Genomic DNA, 20003 nt, shown 5'->3' on the forward strand with positions numbered 1-20003 from the left:
ACACACACACACACACACACACCAGCAGTACATCCTGTGCAGCGGGAGGGGAGGAAGGAAAAAAAAGGCAGAAAGACAGGGGGAAAGCTGCAGCCCTAATGGACCGAACTTCAGTCAAATAAGACCCAACAGTTTTATTCCTGATTTAAACTAGAGATCTTGCGAGCAGCTGCAGCTGTATGCTTTTATTTTTTTATGCCAGGCTGTCGCGGAGCACTCCACCTCCTCTGTCCGAGCCTGGTGTGGTGTGAGGTGGACAGCTCAGCCGAGGCTGTCACGTTCTCTCGTCCTGGCCACACCTCTGCTCTCTAACCCACCATCACCACCACCACCACCCACCCACCCACTTTGATGCATTTTTCAAATTTCGCCTTGGGGCGGAGTTATCTTTTCACAGGGGGGGTAAGATACACTTTAAGTAAGCTGAGGTTGTCTTTTCAGGAAATCATCAAAACAAATGTTTTCATCCACACAGGAAGACCTCTTTAACAGAAGGAGCTAAGGTGAATGTTCTTTATAACCAATACTAACAAGTAATATAATTACCATGTTTACAAATAGACTAATATTGCTCTTAATGTTCCATACTTGTGGCTTATAAAATAAGCATTGACAGAATATCATTATTTCCAGAGAAAAGCTACATTTATAGCTAAACCAATATTTAAACTATAAAATTTATTCTACAATAATTATGGGCCTAAATGTGTCATTTGGCAAAAGATAGAAAAGAAATCAAAAGTGATTCAACAAGTCATTTCCTTTACTTTCCTTACTAATGGCTTCTTAAAGCTTAAAATGCTAGTTTTCTTACTACTGTCTTACCACTTCCATCCATCCATCCATCATCCATCCATCCATTATCCATCCATCCATCCATCCATCCATCCATCCATCCATATCCATCCATCCATCCATATCCATCCATCCCCATCCATCCATCCATCCATCCTTCCACCTCATCCTTCCATCCATTCATCCACCCTCATCCATCCATCCATCCATGCATCCATCCATCCATCCATCCATCCATCCTCATCCATCCATCCATCCTCATCCATCCATCCACCCACCCATCCTCATCCATCCATCCATCCATCCATCCATCTATTTACCCCCATCCATCCATCCACCCATCCATCCATCCATCCACCCACCTATCCACATCCATCTATCCATCCTCATCCATCCATCCTCATCAATCCATCCATCCATCCACCTACCTATCCACATCCATCCATCCATCCTCATCCATCCATCCTTATCAATCCATCCATCCATTCTCATTAATCCATCCATCCATCCATCCATCCATCCATCCATCCATCCATCCATCCATCTACTCTCATCCATCCATCCATCCATCCATCCATCCATCCATCCATCCATCCATAACAATCTATCCATCCATCCATCCATCCATCCATCCATCCATCCATCCATCCATCCATCCATCCTCCACTTGTTACAGAGCGGTGTCAATGGGGGCAACAACTTGAGCAGGGAGGCTTACACATTTCTTTCCACAGCCACCTCTTTCAGCCCTTTTGGGAGGATTTCAAAGCATTCCCAGGCCAGCTGACAGATATTATCTCCCCAAGGTGTCCTGGGTCTTCGTAGGGGTTTCCTCCCAGTTGGACATGCCTAGGAAACCTTTCTAGGGAAGCATCCAGGGGGCATCCATACATAAAAAAGTTAGGTTTGAGATTGTCATACTGAGGTTGTCTTGAGAYGATCTGCAGACAAATTTAAAGTGGCGTACTTTTGTCCTCTCTTTTATAATAAATAAAAACATTAGTTATAAATGGATAAGGATAATAGTATAAAGGTAGTTGAGACTGAATCATAGTTAGTTTTTTTGCTTAATTTGATTTTTAATGATTGTAAGCTCCAATTAGAGATTGTTGGAAACTGCTGATTTAAATTGGGATTAAAGGGGCCAGAAGTAACGTAATCAAAATTAAATCTGCAACATTTTTAAGCAAACTCAATTTTAATTCACTTTTCAGGCAACACATGTTGAAAAAAATCTGAACAAGTTCATTTCTGATCCTCAGACAAGAATAAAAAGTCTCCTTTTCTCTCCATCTGTTCTCCACTCCTGATTTATAATGAATTGTCACTCAGTTATCTGTCTTGTTAGGACCTTGAGCAATGAGTCAGTCATGAATTCATGGATTTCAGGCTGGACTCGAAGCTCACGTGTCTGGTGCACACATCTCGTGTCGCTGCCTGCAGGCTTATCCCTGAGAAATGACTGGGTGCCAGCACAACACACAACTGTTGAAAATTTTAAACGTTATATTATGACTTTGTTTGCCATGAAATTACAAACATTATTTAGTATTTCGCCACTTTAATGGTGACTTTATGCACTCTCRTCATCTATGTGAATGTATGACAAGGACATGTTAACGTCAAACCTCATTTGTGCAAGATATACAGTTTAAAGTGTGTTTATTTGAGAACATGTGTTCTGGTATAATCTTGTTTGAAGAGGAACTGTGTGTGGATTTTTTTTAGTTTGTTTTGTTTTTGTTTTATTGTGTTGATGTCATTTTTCTGTGTTCTCAGCTGCCATTTTTTGGCCTTGGTTCTGAAACAAACCCATTCATTATTCCCTCAAACATTATGTTGAGTGTATTGCTATAGAGTCRAAGAACAGTCATATAAATAAAGTATCTGGCTGCTGGATTAAAACTCCTGTATGTGCTGTTATATAACAAACTCCTCTGAGTACTTACAGGTATTTTTTAAAAGGCCTAAATTTCACCTTCAGAATTCACTTATGTCAAGAAGTCCATGACCGTTTATGTAACACAGAGAATAATAGAGTTCCATCTAAATACCACTTAAGCAATCTTAAAACTATTTTTTGTGATGAAAACAAATGCAATGCATGACACATACCAGWTGATCCAAAAATAATCTAGTTTATTTCAGTCACATTCAATAGTTAATATCTATAAAAGGTTTCCAAACGAAAGACACAGAGTGCATCAATTAATCTTTCAGTTCAATTCTAACTTCTACCCTGAGAGTCCTCAGGTCTCTCCATTTAAAATGGGCGTTGAATCTTCACTTTGTTGAATTCAAATCCCCATCCTGAGCAGAACATTGGTGACTGTGGAGTGGGACAACTCCCTTTTAACAGGAAGAAACCTCTAGCAGAACCAGGCTCAGGATGAGCAATCTTGGCTAGCTGTTTTTTTTAAAGCCACCTCAGTAGAAAACAGAACTGAATATTAGTTTCTTCATCATCAGTGACTTTTTTATAATATAGAGAAGAAGAAAAAGAAAGACAAGACAAAGGAGAAATGTAATGGGAAGGATTGAAAGAGAGATTAGAATATATGTGAAATAAGACAACAAGCCCGGCATCTGTCTGTACACCTGCAAAAATGGAGAAAACAAAAACACAGCAACAAAATACATGTGTTTATAATTAATAATAATGTTGCTGAAAAGTATACATACATACATACATATACCCATACATACATATATAGATATACACATTCAGTGACCATCAGAAACCCCAGGATCTGAACACGTTTGTTTGCGGTTGTGAGCATGCATGTATACAAGATTTTTCCAATAGTATACAGTATAGTGACTATGGAGACCCAAAGACCCGACCCCTAAGACCTGAGGCAGACATAAAGGAGACTAGAGCTTAAGACCCCAAGAGGGACCCCAAGCGTGGAGCCCCCAGGGGCACCAGCACAGGGAGAACCACCCACCCCCCAGAACGGACCATAGGAGAGAACCAGGAGACACCCCCCACCCTCCAGTGACCCCACACAGAAATCTCCCAGGGCCAGCATTGACAAACCCACAGGTACCGCCGGCAGCCGCTGCGCTGGAGCAGATCCAGGCATGAACACAGAGGCCCGGGCCCCCAGGGTGCACCACCCCCAGGCCAAGGCCCAACAGGGCCAGAGGACCCAAGCCCCACCAGGCAGCCACCGGGCCGAGCCGGCACATGCCCGAGCGCCCAGCCCCAGACACCGAGAGCCACCGGCGGGCAAAGACACAACCCACCAGCGGGCAGTGTGGCAGGGGTGCGAGGCTCCACCACTAGCAGTGGGCCCCCAGATGAACCAGAAGCTAGCTAGCTGGGTTTTGAAAGGACATGAGAAAGGCGTGACAAACACAGGAGGACATTTGTAGATTTCTATGAGAGGAAAACAAATAAAAACACAGATTAATTGCAGCAATAACAGTGAAGAAATGTTAGTTTGTCCTCCAGATGTCTAAGCCTATGGCAGCATAGAAAAGGGATAATTCAGGGAAACCAAACCAACCCTACTGTAAATATAGAACTGTTGAATTTGCACCATAGCCTATTTAAACACCTTGAAATTGGCCTCTGTCTTTTTAAGAACCTCCTATACCATTTCTGACACTCCCACTTCAGCATGTCTTCACAACAAAGCTTCGGGGGAGGGGTGCACTGTGGGGCGGGAACTCGGCTGCCGACTGAGCTCTGAGGAGGAGCTTTGGGGAAATAGGTGGTGCTTTGTACCAGAATGCATTTAGGCAGCTCCGGATGGCTACCACAGGAGAGGCAATTAATTTGTAAATAAAACATTTCTGCACTGCTATAGTCATAAAACCCTCGTTTTCCATCTTTAAGATCTCAGCGATCCTGTATATATTAGCCAGCTTCTTATTAAAATCAGTGTTTTAATGATTAAATCATCTCGCCGTCGTCTGGCTCAGTTGCTTTCTGACCAGCCGAACATTTAATCACACATGAGAAAATATCCTTCTGTTTTTCGTTTTGCATGTTGTAATCACTCTGACACAGCCTTGTGATAAATTATCCTTGGTAATAATTTATATCTCATTGCAATTATTCCTCATTAGGCCACATTAATCAAACCCTTTTTTCTCCCCGTTTTAAGAATCGTGTTTTTATATGTTCTGCAAAATGTTTCTTTCTTATCAGAGCACTTATTAAAATGAGTCCATGGATGTTATTGTTCTCCCTAACAAGACTTAAACCTTGTTAAATAATTCCATCCATCCATCCATTTTCTGTCCAATTATTTATATTTTTTACTTTTGTAGCTCAAACTCTTAATGGAACTCTTGATAGAAATCACTGAGTTATACTGTATGTGTTAAATCTGCCTCTAAGGTCTTCAGATCTAAGTCCAATTAAATTAATCTCATTTTCATGTGACTTATTTTWTTTTACCAAATTTCAAACCCCAATCAGATCAAGACCTCATTTCCAAGCAGGGACCTGGGCACAAATAAAGCACTATTTTAGTAAAATCTACTAATTGCTATTGCTTAAATATGTCTGAATTGTGATTGACAAACAAATTTTTGCCATGTARGTCTCAACTTGCAACTTGTTGAAGTTGAAATGTCTGCACTGCTGCCTCTCTGCCACTGCAAAATTTGATCAGCCCAATAAAGTCAAGTTTTAGAAGGTCAGGTCAGATTATTCTGCTGAAGAGGCACCTGTTATTTATTCGGTGAAATGCCGTTACTCCTCTTTGTGTGTCTATAAGCTGAGGACACGGAGTGCAGAAACCCCAGGAGGCCRTTGAACACGAACATGAACAAACATAAAATCGCCTCATCAAACWCTAACCATCAAATTACTGTCAAATATGTCTACATAGCTTGTGTGAATTAGTGAATCTGTTGTGAAGAAGCAGCTGAACCTGATGACCTTGTCTGTTCGATTTCATTATTCAAATCAAGCAGAGTTGTGATGTAACTAAGTACAAATACTTTATTACTGTACTTAAGTAGAAATTTTGGTTATCTGTACTTGATTAATTATTTTTCAGCCTAGTTTTTACTCCTTACATTTTTACACAATTATCTGTACTTTCTACTCGTTACATTTTTAAAAAGTTAAGAAATAGAAAGTCGTTATTGCTTGTTATTTTTAAAAAATATATTATCCTGATAAACTGCGCCTCCTGGATTGAATCTGATTGTGGTTGGATATGAAGTATAACAATATACCATGCTGATACTGTATTTAGTTTGTACAGAATCCACCAAAGCTGCACACCGTTAGAAAAAATGTTTTTTTAAGAGGTCACCTCCCAATAAATATATTTTGGAAAATCTAACCATTGATTTTTACTCAGTACTTTTACTTTTATTACTTAAGTACATTTTATGTCAGAAATGTACTTTTGATACTTATGTACAAAATAAATCGGACACTTTAAGACTTTTGCTCAAGTAATATTCTTAGAGGAGACTTTAACTTTTACCAAAGTAATTTTATGATAGGATACTTGTACTTTTACTCAAGTATCACTTTCAGGTACTTTATACAACACTGAAGTCAAGTCCCCTAGGTATCTTTTTGTACCATTACTTTGAGAGATTGTAGTTAAATGTGTAAATAAATCCATTCAAGTGAAAGCTTATCTTGTAACGTTTTTTTTTTTTACTTTACTTTTTAGGAGTTCCAGATGCAGCACACAGTTAAAGAACCGTACGGTCTTGATCTTGCAAAGTGTCCCGTTGATGGAGACCTGCTTATTTATGAAAGGTAACTCAAACTGCGCCCCCACCTTTAGGGTTGTTGCAGTTCATTTTACAATGTTGTCTTGTCTGCAGTTCACTACTGGCATCTATAGTTCATATGTCAAAATTACCATGTGTGGTTGTTCAAAGTGGGTTGGGAGATGGTTATTTTACTTTATTTTATTGTTTTTTTATACCCTACAGGTTCTGAGACTTGAATTAAATTTGAAGCTGAGTTCCTGAAAAAATTCCAAAAGATTTGAAAAAATCTGAGATTTTTCCATACATCCTCATACCTGCAAATTGGGGGGGGGAAACCCATGTAATTTAAGGACAATCCGTACAATTTGACATTTATTTTATAAAGCCAGAGGAAGAGACATTTTGTAGAATAGATTGCACTGGCTTGGATAGAGAAGATGGGAAGCTATTTTACAGCTTCAGCAGCTGTTGTGTGTTTTTTTTTTCCTAATCTCCAGTCCAGGTCAGGTCATAACTTTTTTTTTTTTTTTACGTATTTAAATATCATAAACTTCTGATCTCCAGGAGCAGTTAGTGCACTAGTTCTTTGTCACCATTTTTAATGAGTGTAAATGAAAATGTAGAGTCCTAGTCTTACATGTCAATCACCTGTAATTGGAAAACATTGAAAGCCTTTGTTTTGTTTTATTATTTTTTTTTTTTACAACAATAAACTACAGAGAAAAATGCAGAATGAACAGTTTCAGTCAACCCCTGAGGGCGATATGAGTCAATTAAAAAGAGGGACCTGCTCAGCTCTGCCCTGCTTTGAACTCAATGCTCTTTGTCCACCTTTGWCTGTCCTCTCTTATTTGTCTTCTCCCGTTGCCCAAAATGCTCCCAGCAGTGTTGGAGAAAAGACGTCCGCGGATTCTAAAAATGAACAAAACTATCTGTTCTTTGGGAGCAAACAGAATGTTTSATATAATAAAATGGTCTTGATGGAGCTTTAGTCTGTCTCACAAACAGCGTTTCCTAATTTAGGGAGAAGAACTGTTCAGGCATAGCATTTGAGTAGTCAGCATGTGATTATTTCTTTGAAACATCATTATCTATTTATAAAACTGTAAAACATGAAACAAGAACTCGTGTACTTTAACAAGAACCTGGGAGAACTGAATGTCATGGATGTTCTTTCGTAGTCAATTGGGACATGTACTTTAAATGTGATCCATCACACCAAAGTAGGGTTTTAGTTTGATTTGGTCAGCACATTTTTAGACTCCTGACTTATAAAACTTCCTTTTGATTTCATGATCAGATACCACTCAACCAACCATTTCCCCTCCCAAAACAGAAACACAAAGCTAAAAAGTGGGAAATCAAAATTTGGACGTTAATGTTGGCCCAGTTTTACGTATCAGACCAATACAGATATTTTAAAGGGGACCTAGTATGCAGATTTTTAAATTAAATTTGGGTCTGTACTGCTTCTAAAAAACAGTCCAAGAACCAAAAAAATGCACTCATAGGTATTTTTACTATAAGTAAATGTATTTTTCCATATCTTGAAATGAGCTGTTTTYAAACACCGCTGTTTGTGATGTCACAAGTCGCACTCCAGCCCACCCCAGCCTGAGCCCAGCTTCTCCTGGTAACCCAAGCAGAGACTCCGCCCACTTCTTCACAGGACGGTTCTGCTGTTTTAGAACAGTCATGGAGAACAGAGATGTGTGGATTAATTTTATTTTTATTTAATCGAATTTTCATTTTTGATGGCAATGTTCTAGCAATATTAACAAAGAAAGTTGTAGTTTGTGTAAATAATTTCACCATAGACGACTTTAGAAAAAAAATACCAGCAGTATATCCCCAAAGACTTTCTACTGAAAGGAAACTTCTGGCGGGGGGCGGAGTTAACGTAAACAAAATTTTGGGAGGGGTTTTCCATAGCAACTTATGCAAAACAGCATGTTCTGAAGAGAGCTAAAGAACAGGCAGAACTGAAAAGGTGAAATTTCATTGAGATTAATTTTGTGAATTAAATCCAATGAACATGTTTTGTATAGCCCACAGATGGATCCTAACTTGTTCTAGGACCCCCCATATTAGGTCACCTTTAAAAAAATGACAAATATCAGCCGATAATGATGTTAACGCCRATATATCCCTAAGCTGAAGCACCAAAAGTCATAGCCAGAATTTTTGGAAGAGCTGAATGTTTTGATTCATGACTTGTTGAAATGGCACAAACATTGCAGAACTAGATACATGCCAGAAAACATAGTGAAGAAAAGAGATCATCTCAACAAATCTTGCATACTTTATTATGCCAAGAACATCATTGTGTTTGGTTTGAACCCGTGCGATTTTGACGGCAGGCATGGTTGTGATCGCGGCGAGGGAATTACTGTACCTTCCAATTAGTCGTGAAGAACAGCGCTCATATCCTTCTGCCACAGCGGCGTGTAATAAAGGAATTGTGTTCATTATAGAAGCTGGAAGTTGCAACAGCTTTAAAGATGTCAGCTGAGGCCAGAGCTGCTGTAATCAGTTCACTAATAATGAAAACAGCAAGCAAGAACAGGAGGAGACCCATCAGCTGTTGTGTCATTGTGAGGATAAAACATTACCAAGGGACTGAAAGTCAATGAGTAATGATGATGATTTCGGAACGTTAAAGACCCCAAAAGGCTTGTTTGGCAAAAACACAATATGATGCTGTAGTGCAAAGAGTTCCCCAGAGCCTTGGTGACGACTATCAACTATTCTGGTATCTGCTTTTGTTTTTTTGTTTTTTATTAATTAATTTTTTGTTTTTGTTTTGTTTTGTTTTGTATGAATATTTCTGAACCTTTGTATTATTTTTCTTCTTTCTGTAGGTTTGCACGTCTTGGAGAGAGCCARCACAGTGTGGAGAAAACAGAACAGATAAATCTGGCAAACATCATTTGCTTGTGAGTGAAACATTAACAGACGTAATATATCTCGTTTATGGAACTTGGTGTAATCGTCCTCAGTTGCCCCTGAGCTTTTAATCAGCGTGTGAGCCTGTGAGCATGTGACTAAATACTATTTGTAGAGCAAAAGCACTTTGAGTGGTTCGCGAGACTAGAAAATCTCTTCATAAATGTTAATTTAAAATTGTACAAACCAACTTCTGCAAGCTCTCAGATGAACAGTTTTATGTTGAAATACTTAAAGCAGAAGTTGCTTTTTCACTGTCCGTCATTTTGATTGACAGGGTCGAAATTTTGTCATTTTTTTTTTTACCTGTCACCTTATTTCTTTTAATGATAATAATGACACACTCAATAGCGTTTATTTGTGTTCATTTTATTTAATATTCAGTCCGAACAAGCTGAACAGATAATCCACGTCAACCAGTCAAAAGCGTGTAACTTTTTCTCCACAGTAACATAAACCCCAGACTGTGGTCCCAATAAATACTTATAAACAATGAAATTAAACAATTGCATTTAAAATATGAACAGATCACTGAACCTCCTCGCTGACACTTACTTGGCATCTGAAAATACATTTCCTCAAAGGTATTTTGAATCTGAAAAAGGTTCACTGAGTGAGCAGTAATGTTGGGAGCTCCGCAGACAGTTTTAAGTTTCACTTTCAGTTTCACTCTTCGCTTTGTTACTGCCGAGAGCCTGCAGGAGTCATGGGCGSGGTGTGTGTGGGGGGCGGGGAGGTGTGCTCCGTGATGAGGAAGTTTGGCTTAAAGACACGCCCCAGGGGCGTTCCTGGTACCAAAAGGCGTTTCTGGTCCCCACCTGTTGTTTTGCTCCTCAGCATGGCTTCCTAAAAACGCTGCAGGATTTCTCAAACATGCATGAATGAGTCAAAACAAGGCTTTGGGCATGTTTTTTATGAGAGTATAACATGATATAAAACTCAAAAAAGTTGATTTTACAGGATATTGCCCCTTTTAAACACTTGGGACCCCAAAACACACCTGTTACCAAACATAGTAGTCCTCACTCCCATGAACTGTCAGGCATTGTCAAACCAGTTTGCACTGAAGTACCACTTAACATTTTCTACATTTCCTACAAGGCTGCTTTGACGAAAAGCAACTTGAAATGTTTTTTTCAACAGTGTTCTGTCTAACTGCTTCTTATATCTAATGTTTTCTGTCCACTTGATTCAGCTTTCACTTTGTGTGCTGTAGCCGTGACGCAGTTGAATATAGTTGTGTTCACGTGTTCTGGCAGTACGCAGCGAGGAATAACACGTTTTCTTTTGAGCTTCAAGGCAGACGTACTGTCATAGAATAAAAATAACAATTACAGTAAGTATACCTTTTATCAGTTCTGAGAATTTGACATCCTTACATAATATAGCACGGTGATCTAACTTTATGGTATACTTCAAGCAGTTTCCCTGACTTTAGTCTGCGTTTGTTAGGAGAGAAATCAGAATGTAGCACTGAGTCTGAAAACATTAACTACCTGTGGATAAAGAGGCATCTTTATCACAGTCCCACAAATTTTAATGAGCAACCTCAAAAGTAAGTTTCAACTTAAATCCCACAGCGTTTGCGTTTTTACGTTAATTGAATTTAGAGCCTCTTTTGAAAAGTATTTTCACATTTTTTATTGCTTTTGAGCAAGGTTTCTGAAAACAGTGAGTTATTTAAAACATTTAAACATGCTCTACCTTGACTAGCAATAGCAATGAAACACTGCCACCTCTTTAGTGCATCAACATTAATAACCAACTGATGGAGAAAATGACATATACTGTATATTCCCGAATTTACCTTCAGCACCATTTATGAACACACATACCCTGGATGTATGACTTTAAACAATACTAACCACTCAAGCTTCAGTTATCAAGCTTTCTACTGCTAGAGCTGTGAAAAAAGTCACTCTTTGTAAGAAGGGACCTTGAATAGAAAGTTTTTGGAAAGATATTTTATTAAAAAATACACAAACCATCAAAGGACAGTATTCAATGGTAAAAATTTAAAAGGCCATTTAAAATTGAACAGTTTTTGAAGGCAGGGTTTGCTTCTGTAAAAAAAATTCATTTTTAAAAGTTCTGTAAATAAAAACATTTAGACCGGTCCTTTTTAGCAGACTGTTGTGCTTTCTTCTGTTAGTAAAGACAATAATGTAGCTTAAATATTAAAGACATGTTAATTACTTTGCAGCGAACATTCATTCATTTCCTTTATTTATACAGGCTAGTTTCATTGAAACACAATTGTCTCATTTGCAAGAGAGACCTGTTATACAAAAGTAAAACAGTAAAGTTAATACAACCAATAAAACACGTTGCAAAATAAACGTATCAACAAAAGCACATTGAAATAAATTCAAACAAAAAGTAATTTAAAAGTAACAAAATAAAATAAAAACTCAGAAACTGTGGCAAGAGTTTATGGATTTAATTTCCAGTTCTTTTATAAGAAGTTCAAATTTCCTGATGTTGTCTGAGAACGAAGGCTACGGTGGTACTGTTGACCCAAGTCCGGCAACCAGACAAGGGTGGAGCCGGGCAGAGAATAGATTGTTAAATAAATGTGTATTAATGTAAAAATCTACAGCTGCGTAAGGATGGCCATTTAACCAAAGTATAAAGTACAATGATGAGTGAGAGGTTTACTGCCTGTGATGAATTTCAATGCTCCATGGTACAGTGTCCAGCAGGTGTACACAGCTAACAGATCATAACCAAGAGCTCAAAAATGTCTTTAATGTGTCTTTATGCWGTTTTCTGTGTACACTCATTACTGTAAGTCTGTTTGACTGATGCCAAAAGACGGGCGATGAAAATAGATAGATGCTTTCGTTTGCGTAGCACTATGATAATGAACCAACAAAGATATGATAAAGACAACCCTTCCACATGTAAAAAGAAATAGTTGTTGCATATTAAAATATTTAAACTAAACTATAGAAATAAAAGTAGGCAATAGTTCGCTAAGGTACATTTTTATTTTGTGGCCCTACTCTCACTCTGGTGCCAACACCATTCCCATTCATTTTCTTCCAAACCCTTTCAAATGAGGAGTGGCCTGACGACCAGAAGATTATTCTTAAGACTCTGTGGAACTGCGAAGTGACAGTGGTCTTTGAATACACTCCTCTGTTGGGTTAGGGCAGTGCAAAGGTGACTGTACATTATAGATCTTGTTTTCCACTCCACCACTACCTCCACAGAGTCCAGCTGCACGCCCACCACCAAACTCAGCAAGAAACTGCAAGATATTTTCTCTTTTTTTTGTATTTTACACGTTTCTCTTCTCTCTGAGTGTTCATTGGTCCATCATCTTCCTGTCAGGTTCACAGGGCAGGACAGGTGTGTTGGCTGTTATGCAACAGTGTTATTCTTAGTTGTTTGGCTGCAGATTTGGTGTGCTCTCTGTTTGGGGCCTTTAGCCTCTCCCCTCCTGCTGTACAGCGCCTGTATTGTTTTATCAGGAGTAGGTAAAGCTTACTCATCGGGGAATATGAAAGGATATGAAAACTGAGGCTAATTCCTGTTGAGATGCATCCCTAAGAGGAAGAGATGTTTTTTTTTTTCTTTTCTTTTTTGTCCCACATGTATTTAAAAGGCAATGTATGAACAACTGATAAATTCTGTTTAAAAGTCTTGTTAAACAAGAGATATTTTCAAATAATCAAATTGTTGTTAAAAGTCCAATCCAATTTATTTTTAAGCCCTTTAAATCTCCTCAAAGGAGACAAAGTTCTATAAATTAATATAGTATAAACAAAGTGAAGTGAAGATGGAAAAACAGCTAATGTGGAGGTCTGTCTAACTCGCAAAGGCAAGTTGTTCCATAACTTAGGACCCAGAACTGCAAAACCTGGTCCCTTCTGAGCTTACACGTGGTTCTGGGCACGTGCAGGAAGAGCTGATCAGCAGATCTGAGAGATTGGAAAAATGTGTATGGATGTAAAAGTTTAGAAAGGTAGAGAAAGGCAAGACTCATCTGAGGAATGCAAAGGTTTGAATAAAACTCACTGTTTTTTTTGGGAGAGCAATGGGTTCATTTATGAGACCCCCACTCATATAGGTATCTTCATCCATCTGCATTCACCATACCATACCATACCATACCATACCATACCATACCATACCATACCATACCACAACACACCACACCATACCATAGGAACATACCATACCATACTAAACTATAGGAACCATACCATACTATAGGAACCATACCATAATATAAGAACATACCATACTATACTATACTATAGGAACCATACCATACTATAGGAACCATACCACACCACACCATACTATAGGAACATACCATACCATACTACACTATAGGAACATACCATACCATACTATACTATAGGAACCATAACATACCATACTATAGGAACCATACCATACCATACTATAGGAACCATGCCATACCATACCATACCATACTATAGGAACCATACCATACCATACTATAGGAACCATACCACACCACACCATACCATACCATACCATACCACACTACACCACACCACACCATACCATACCACACCACACCACACCACACCATACCATACTATAGGAACTATACCATACCATATCACACCACACCATACCATACTATAGGAACCATACCATGCCATACCATACCATACTTTAGGAACCATACCATACCATACCATACCATATTATAGGAACCGTACCATACCATACCATACTATAGGAACCATACCATACTATAGGAACCATACCATACCCTACCATACCATACTATAGGAACCATACCATACTATAGGAACCATACCATACCCTACCATACCATACTATAGGAACCATACCATACCATACCAAACCATACCATACCATCCCATACCATAGGAACCATACCACACCATACCATACCATACCACACCACACCACACCACACCACACCACACCATACTATAGGAAGATACCATACCATACTATACTATATGAACATACCATACCATACTATACTATAGGAACCATACCATACCATACTTTAGGAACCATACCATACCAAACCATATCATACCATACCATGCCATGCCATGCCATGCCATGCCATGCCATGCCATGCCATGCCATGCCATGCCATGCCATGCCATGCCATGCCATACCATACTATAGGAACCATACCACACCACACCATAGGAACATACCATACCATACTATACTATAGGAACCATACCATATTATACTATAGGAACCATACCATACCATACCATACCATACTATAGGAACATACCATACCATACTACAGGAACATACCATACCATACTATACTATAGCAACATACCATACTATACTATAGGAACCATACCATATCATACCATACCATACCAAACCATATCATACCATACCATACCAAACCATATCATACCATACCATACCAAACCATATCATACCATACCATACCAAACCATACCATGCCATGCCATACCATACTATAGAAACCATACCACACCACACCATACCATACCACACCATGCCATACTATAGGAACTATACCATACCATACCACACCATACCATACTATAGGAACTATACCATACCATACCACACCATACCATACTATAGGAACCATACCATACCATGCCATACCATACCATACTATAGGAACCATACCATATCATACCATACCATACCATACTATAGGGACCATACCATACCATACCATACCAACCATACTATGGTTCCTATAGTATGGTGTGGCATACTATACTATGGTTCCTATAGTATAGTATGCCATACCATACTATAGGAACCATACCAYACCACACCACACCACACCATACCATACTAAAGGAACTATACCACACCATACCACACCATACCATACTATAGGAACCATACCATACCATGCCATACCATACCATACTATAGGAACCATAGCATACCATATTATAGGAACCAAAGCATACCATACCATACCATACCATATCATACCATACTATAGGAACCATACCATACTATAGGAACCATACCATACCATATCATACCATACCATACTATAGGAACCATACCATACCATACATACCATACTATAGGAACCATACCATACCATACCATACCCTACCATACCATACTATAGGAACCATACCATACCATACATACCATACTATAGGAACCATACCATACCATACCATACCATACCCTACCATACCATACTATAGGAACCATACCATACCATACCAAACCATATCAAACCATACCATACCATACCATAGGAACCATACCATACCATACCATACTATAGGAACAATACCATACCATACTATAGGAACAATACCATACCATACCATTTCACACCAAACCATACCATTTCACACTGTACCACACAATTTCACACTGTACCACACAATTTCACACTGTACCACACAATTTCACACTGTACCACACAATTTCACACAATACAACATAATTCCACAGAATAACATACAATATAACATACCAGCACCAGGTAGACCAGTGGTTCTCAATTCGTGTCCTCATGGCCCCTGCTTTGGCACACCTGATTTAAATGAATGAGTGATTGACAAGCTTCTGCAGAACTTAAAGACCTGCTGAAGAGCAGGGAATCAACTGAGACATGCAGGATAGTGGGCCATGAAGAACCACTGAGATAGGCTAACCCGAATAGTGTTATAGTTTATTTTGAAAGGAATATAAAGAGGAAACCATGGTCACGGGTGAACTCAGATTTTCTGCCAGGACACATGTGAAAAAGCTCTCGTCTCATTTGTCCATACACTATTTTACCTTACATGATTTTTGTTAATTCACATTTTTTTCTATAGCCACGTCAGTCCCTCAACTATTTAATTAGCCTTAAAAATGCACAGGTTATTTTTTTACTATGATAACTGGAGACCTCCACCCTACCCCACAGTCTCATCACATGACACATTGGATTTAATTGTAATTACTCAAAAAAGATAATTAGATCATTAAATATAATTTTCTTCTTCACATCCAAAAGCACACTGAGTGGACATGTGATGTTTAAATTAATAAAAGGTAGCATGGCCTAATACGTTGTTGCAGACTTGAACTGCTTTGCTCTGTGTTTGGAAGTTTTTGCTCTGAGTCAGCAGCTGTTTGTACCATCTAGTCAAAGCATGAACTTATTTTAAAAGCTCAAATCGATATTTATCTCAAGGCTTCTTCAGTTTACCGGTACTAGAACATCTGCCGCAGCTTCCAAACAGCTCCCTGCCAGTGAGGCCCAGCTGTAATGCAGCCACGGCTCCCCAGCTGCTGAACCGTCTGACTCAGTGGACAACATGACAAGCATGCAGTTGTTAATCCATTTTGGAGATGAAGATGCATGACTGATGCGTGATGTTTAGTTTCTGAGAAAACATGAGTAATTCTGCTGTAAAAGCACTCATTATTTACAACCATTCTCTGTTTCTTCCATTAACGGTTATGGCCCCAAAAAAGGGCTGGTTTTCACATGGTTTTGTTTTGTTAATATAAGTAGTTCTCTCTTTTTTTTTCTTGGCAATTTAAGACTTCATTTGATTTGAAAAATAGGCTTTTATTCATTTTTATCAACACCAAAAATAGGCTTTTAAGCACTTTCTCGTGTAATTTTTGTGCTCCTCTATCCTTTTCAGGTTTCCAGTCTCACTCTTCCCAGACGACAGCTTCTACTCCGTTTCGGTTCCGGAGGTGGACCGAGACAGTCRCGACGTGTTTGAGAGCCACGTGATGGCAGGTCAGGGCCAGGTGAGGGCGCTGTGTCGGGACGACATGCTGATGTACCGGGAGTACATCAAGAACAGATACATGTGAGAGCGACCCGATGGGAAAMTACAGTCAGCTTCAGTTCAACGTTCCAACATTAGGCCTCAGAAGGTTCTTCAGTCAGATATTTGTTTGTTGCTCCAGYTCAGTGGCAGATCTAAGATTTTTCTGAATAAGGGGCCATCAAGGGGCCACAATATTTTTAGAGGGGCCAAGTATTTATTTAACATCTTTGTACACAAATCTCTGATTTTGGTAAGATGTATAAATTTAACCAGTCACACATGTTCAAACACTTGTAATGTAATTTTAAAAAATCTTGCATGTATATTCTCCAAACTTTTACATGCATTTTTACTATACATAGATTAAAYACACAGCATGTAAGAAAATCCAGCTATTGTTTGTTAGTGGAAAGACTTTTCCTGCAGGATTATTCAAATCTTAAGAGAAGACGACATCATTCATGATTAATTCATGCCAGACTTTCCTATTTCCTGTAGCGCCTCTAGTGTTTGAACATCGAACTGCACTTGCCATCATCACTCTTGGGCAAAGGACAGATGAGTGACAGGACAGGGGCACTTCAGGGGGCCAATCAGATTTCAGTTGGGGCCAATGCCCCTGTGGCCCCGCCCTTAGAACCGCCCCTGCTCCAGTTAGAAAAAAAATTTGTTTCTTCCTAAGAAGATGTTTAAGTTACTGAAGATCTATAAGCACTTGTATTTGTACTTAATGATAAAAGATAAGTAGAGTTTTTTTATTGTTTATGTTTTAAAAGATTTTCAACTTTTGGATTAATGCCTCAAAATCTTACATGTRGCACTTTTATTTATTCCCAGTCTTGTCAAATGATTTAAATTTATTTTGGATTAAAAATGGCGGAACAAATTTTATTTTATCTTTCCACTCTGGAGTTTTTGGATTGAGGTCCATCTCATTATTTTATATTTATTCCTTTTGAGGGATTATTTTCGATGAGGCCATTCATTGATGTTTTTTTTTTCTCTTAATCATTCCAAAAAGTCAATGTGACCCATCATACTAAACTGAGGGTTAAGTCAAATTTGGTCAAAATGACTCAAGTTCATTTTCAGATTCCTGCTTTTTAAGCTACATTTTGATACCTGGATCAACCTGATATCATGATTGGTTCAGAGAAATGTTAACCCTTTGATGTTTGGTCTAAATTCTATTTTTAGGTTATTCTAATGAGGAGTTGTTGATGTCATTTTAAAGAGAAAACCTCAAACAATATTTGTATATTAAGATTTACCAGCTGGAAAAAGAAAAAAGTTGTGCTAGCTTGCAGTAAGCTGCTCAAAATCATATTTTTTGTATCCACTTATATTTAAATGACCCATAGATGATGTATTTATTGATTAAAATTTGAATTTGGGACTCCATCCTCAGTTCGATGTGATGGGTCACATATGTTATTTTTATTTAAATATAAAGTGTAAGTTTAGTTTCCCCAAAGCCTTTTTTTAAATATATATTTTTTATTTTGCTTTTTTACCATAAAGTTAAAGTTTTGTTATCTTATACATTTTCCTAAGATGTCAACGTTGTTACTCTGTAATAAATTAAACATTTATTTATTTTGTAATTGTTTCTTGTAAGCTTTTTTCTAAGTTATATGATGTCTGTTTTCAGTCTTGCAAAAACTTTATATTTTCCCTTTCATGCAGCCTCTGTTCATATTTTCCACTCATTTGCTACCAGTTCTCCTCTCATTTTGTCACCCATTATCCACCTCCACTTCCCTCTTTTTATTTCCCCACCACCACCACCTCGCACCTCGTCTTTTCTCTTTCCTCTCACTCTCTTTTCAGCTTTTAAGGGCAGGTGTTAGAAAATGCGAAACGTTATCTGTTGTCCGCCTTCAGCCGTCATCCTGACTGGCAACCGGACTCGGCGTTCGTGCCATGTGAGCGTGAGAGCAGGGGAGGCGCTGGTTTGGCACGTGATGTCAAACGCAGCACGTGCCAACATGAGCAAATTAATTCGTTGCAAAAGTTGAAAAAAATAAATCAAGCAGAGGAAATGTACATTTTGTGTCGTCAAACCCTGCTGATCTGTCGTAGCAGTTATAAGTTTGCACTGATGTCTTGAAACCAGTAATGACATATTTCACCTAAAGTGACAAGAGCTCAGAAGATCCTCTAAATTGTTTTTTTTTTTTTTCATGAGAGCAGTGAGGGTGTAGAAATGATGGTTTGCGTCAGAATATTTTTTTTTCCTCAAAAAGTCCTTTATTTACGTAGGTGGTCGTGCTGGCAACTTTTTTCTATGTACTGGCCACGTTTTTGTTTGCACTAAGTATTAAATACTGTCAGGTCGTAAAGGAGAAATGTTTTTGTCGTCTTTAAGCTGTTTTTATTGGCCTTGACAAAAAAGACCATAATCCAGCATCTAATAATTGTTTGCCTGTATAAAATTTCTTCCATGTGTTTTTTGCAATCAAACCACTTTAGCAAAGGCATAGCATGCTCTGACTTTTAATTATAAATATTTATCTTTAATCACAAAATAATTCCCCATAAACAAAAATACCKATATTGTAAGTGATTTTGTTCTTTCAAACACATTTTTCTCTGAAATCAACTTCAGCAAACCTACTCTAATGTTCCGATTTTAGCTTGTAGCTACACTTATGCTAATTGTGTTTTAAGCTGCTAGCTTTATCTTTTAGCAACCAATTTGCTGCATTTAGCTTTCACCTATGGAGTGCCGTTTGTAAAGTTACACAGTCAAAATTACCACCAATATTTTTTTGTTTTATTTAGCCT

General features: G+C 38.3%; 1 protein-coding gene across 1 annotated transcript in view; it reads left to right on the forward strand.

Annotated features, from left to right (window-relative positions):
- fig4a (FIG4 phosphoinositide 5-phosphatase a) overlaps positions 1-17787 on the forward strand; it is a 67960-nt gene extending 50173 nt beyond the window's left edge. The window contains exons 22-24 of the mRNA XM_014011563.1: positions 6447-6535; positions 9354-9428; positions 17082-17787. Coding sequence (XP_013867017.1) covers positions 6447-6535; positions 9354-9428; positions 17082-17259 — 342 coding nt within the window. The 3' untranslated portion in view covers positions 17260-17787. The remainder of the gene's footprint in view (positions 1-6446; positions 6536-9353; positions 9429-17081) is intronic.
- Positions 17788-20003: the final 2216 nt, after the last annotated feature.

This window comes from Austrofundulus limnaeus, unplaced genomic scaffold (genome assembly GCF_001266775.1).
Source record: "Austrofundulus limnaeus strain Quisiro unplaced genomic scaffold, Austrofundulus_limnaeus-1.0 Scaffold82, whole genome shotgun sequence".
In the NCBI taxonomy this organism is placed as follows: Eukaryota; Metazoa; Chordata; class Actinopteri; order Cyprinodontiformes; family Rivulidae; genus Austrofundulus; species Austrofundulus limnaeus.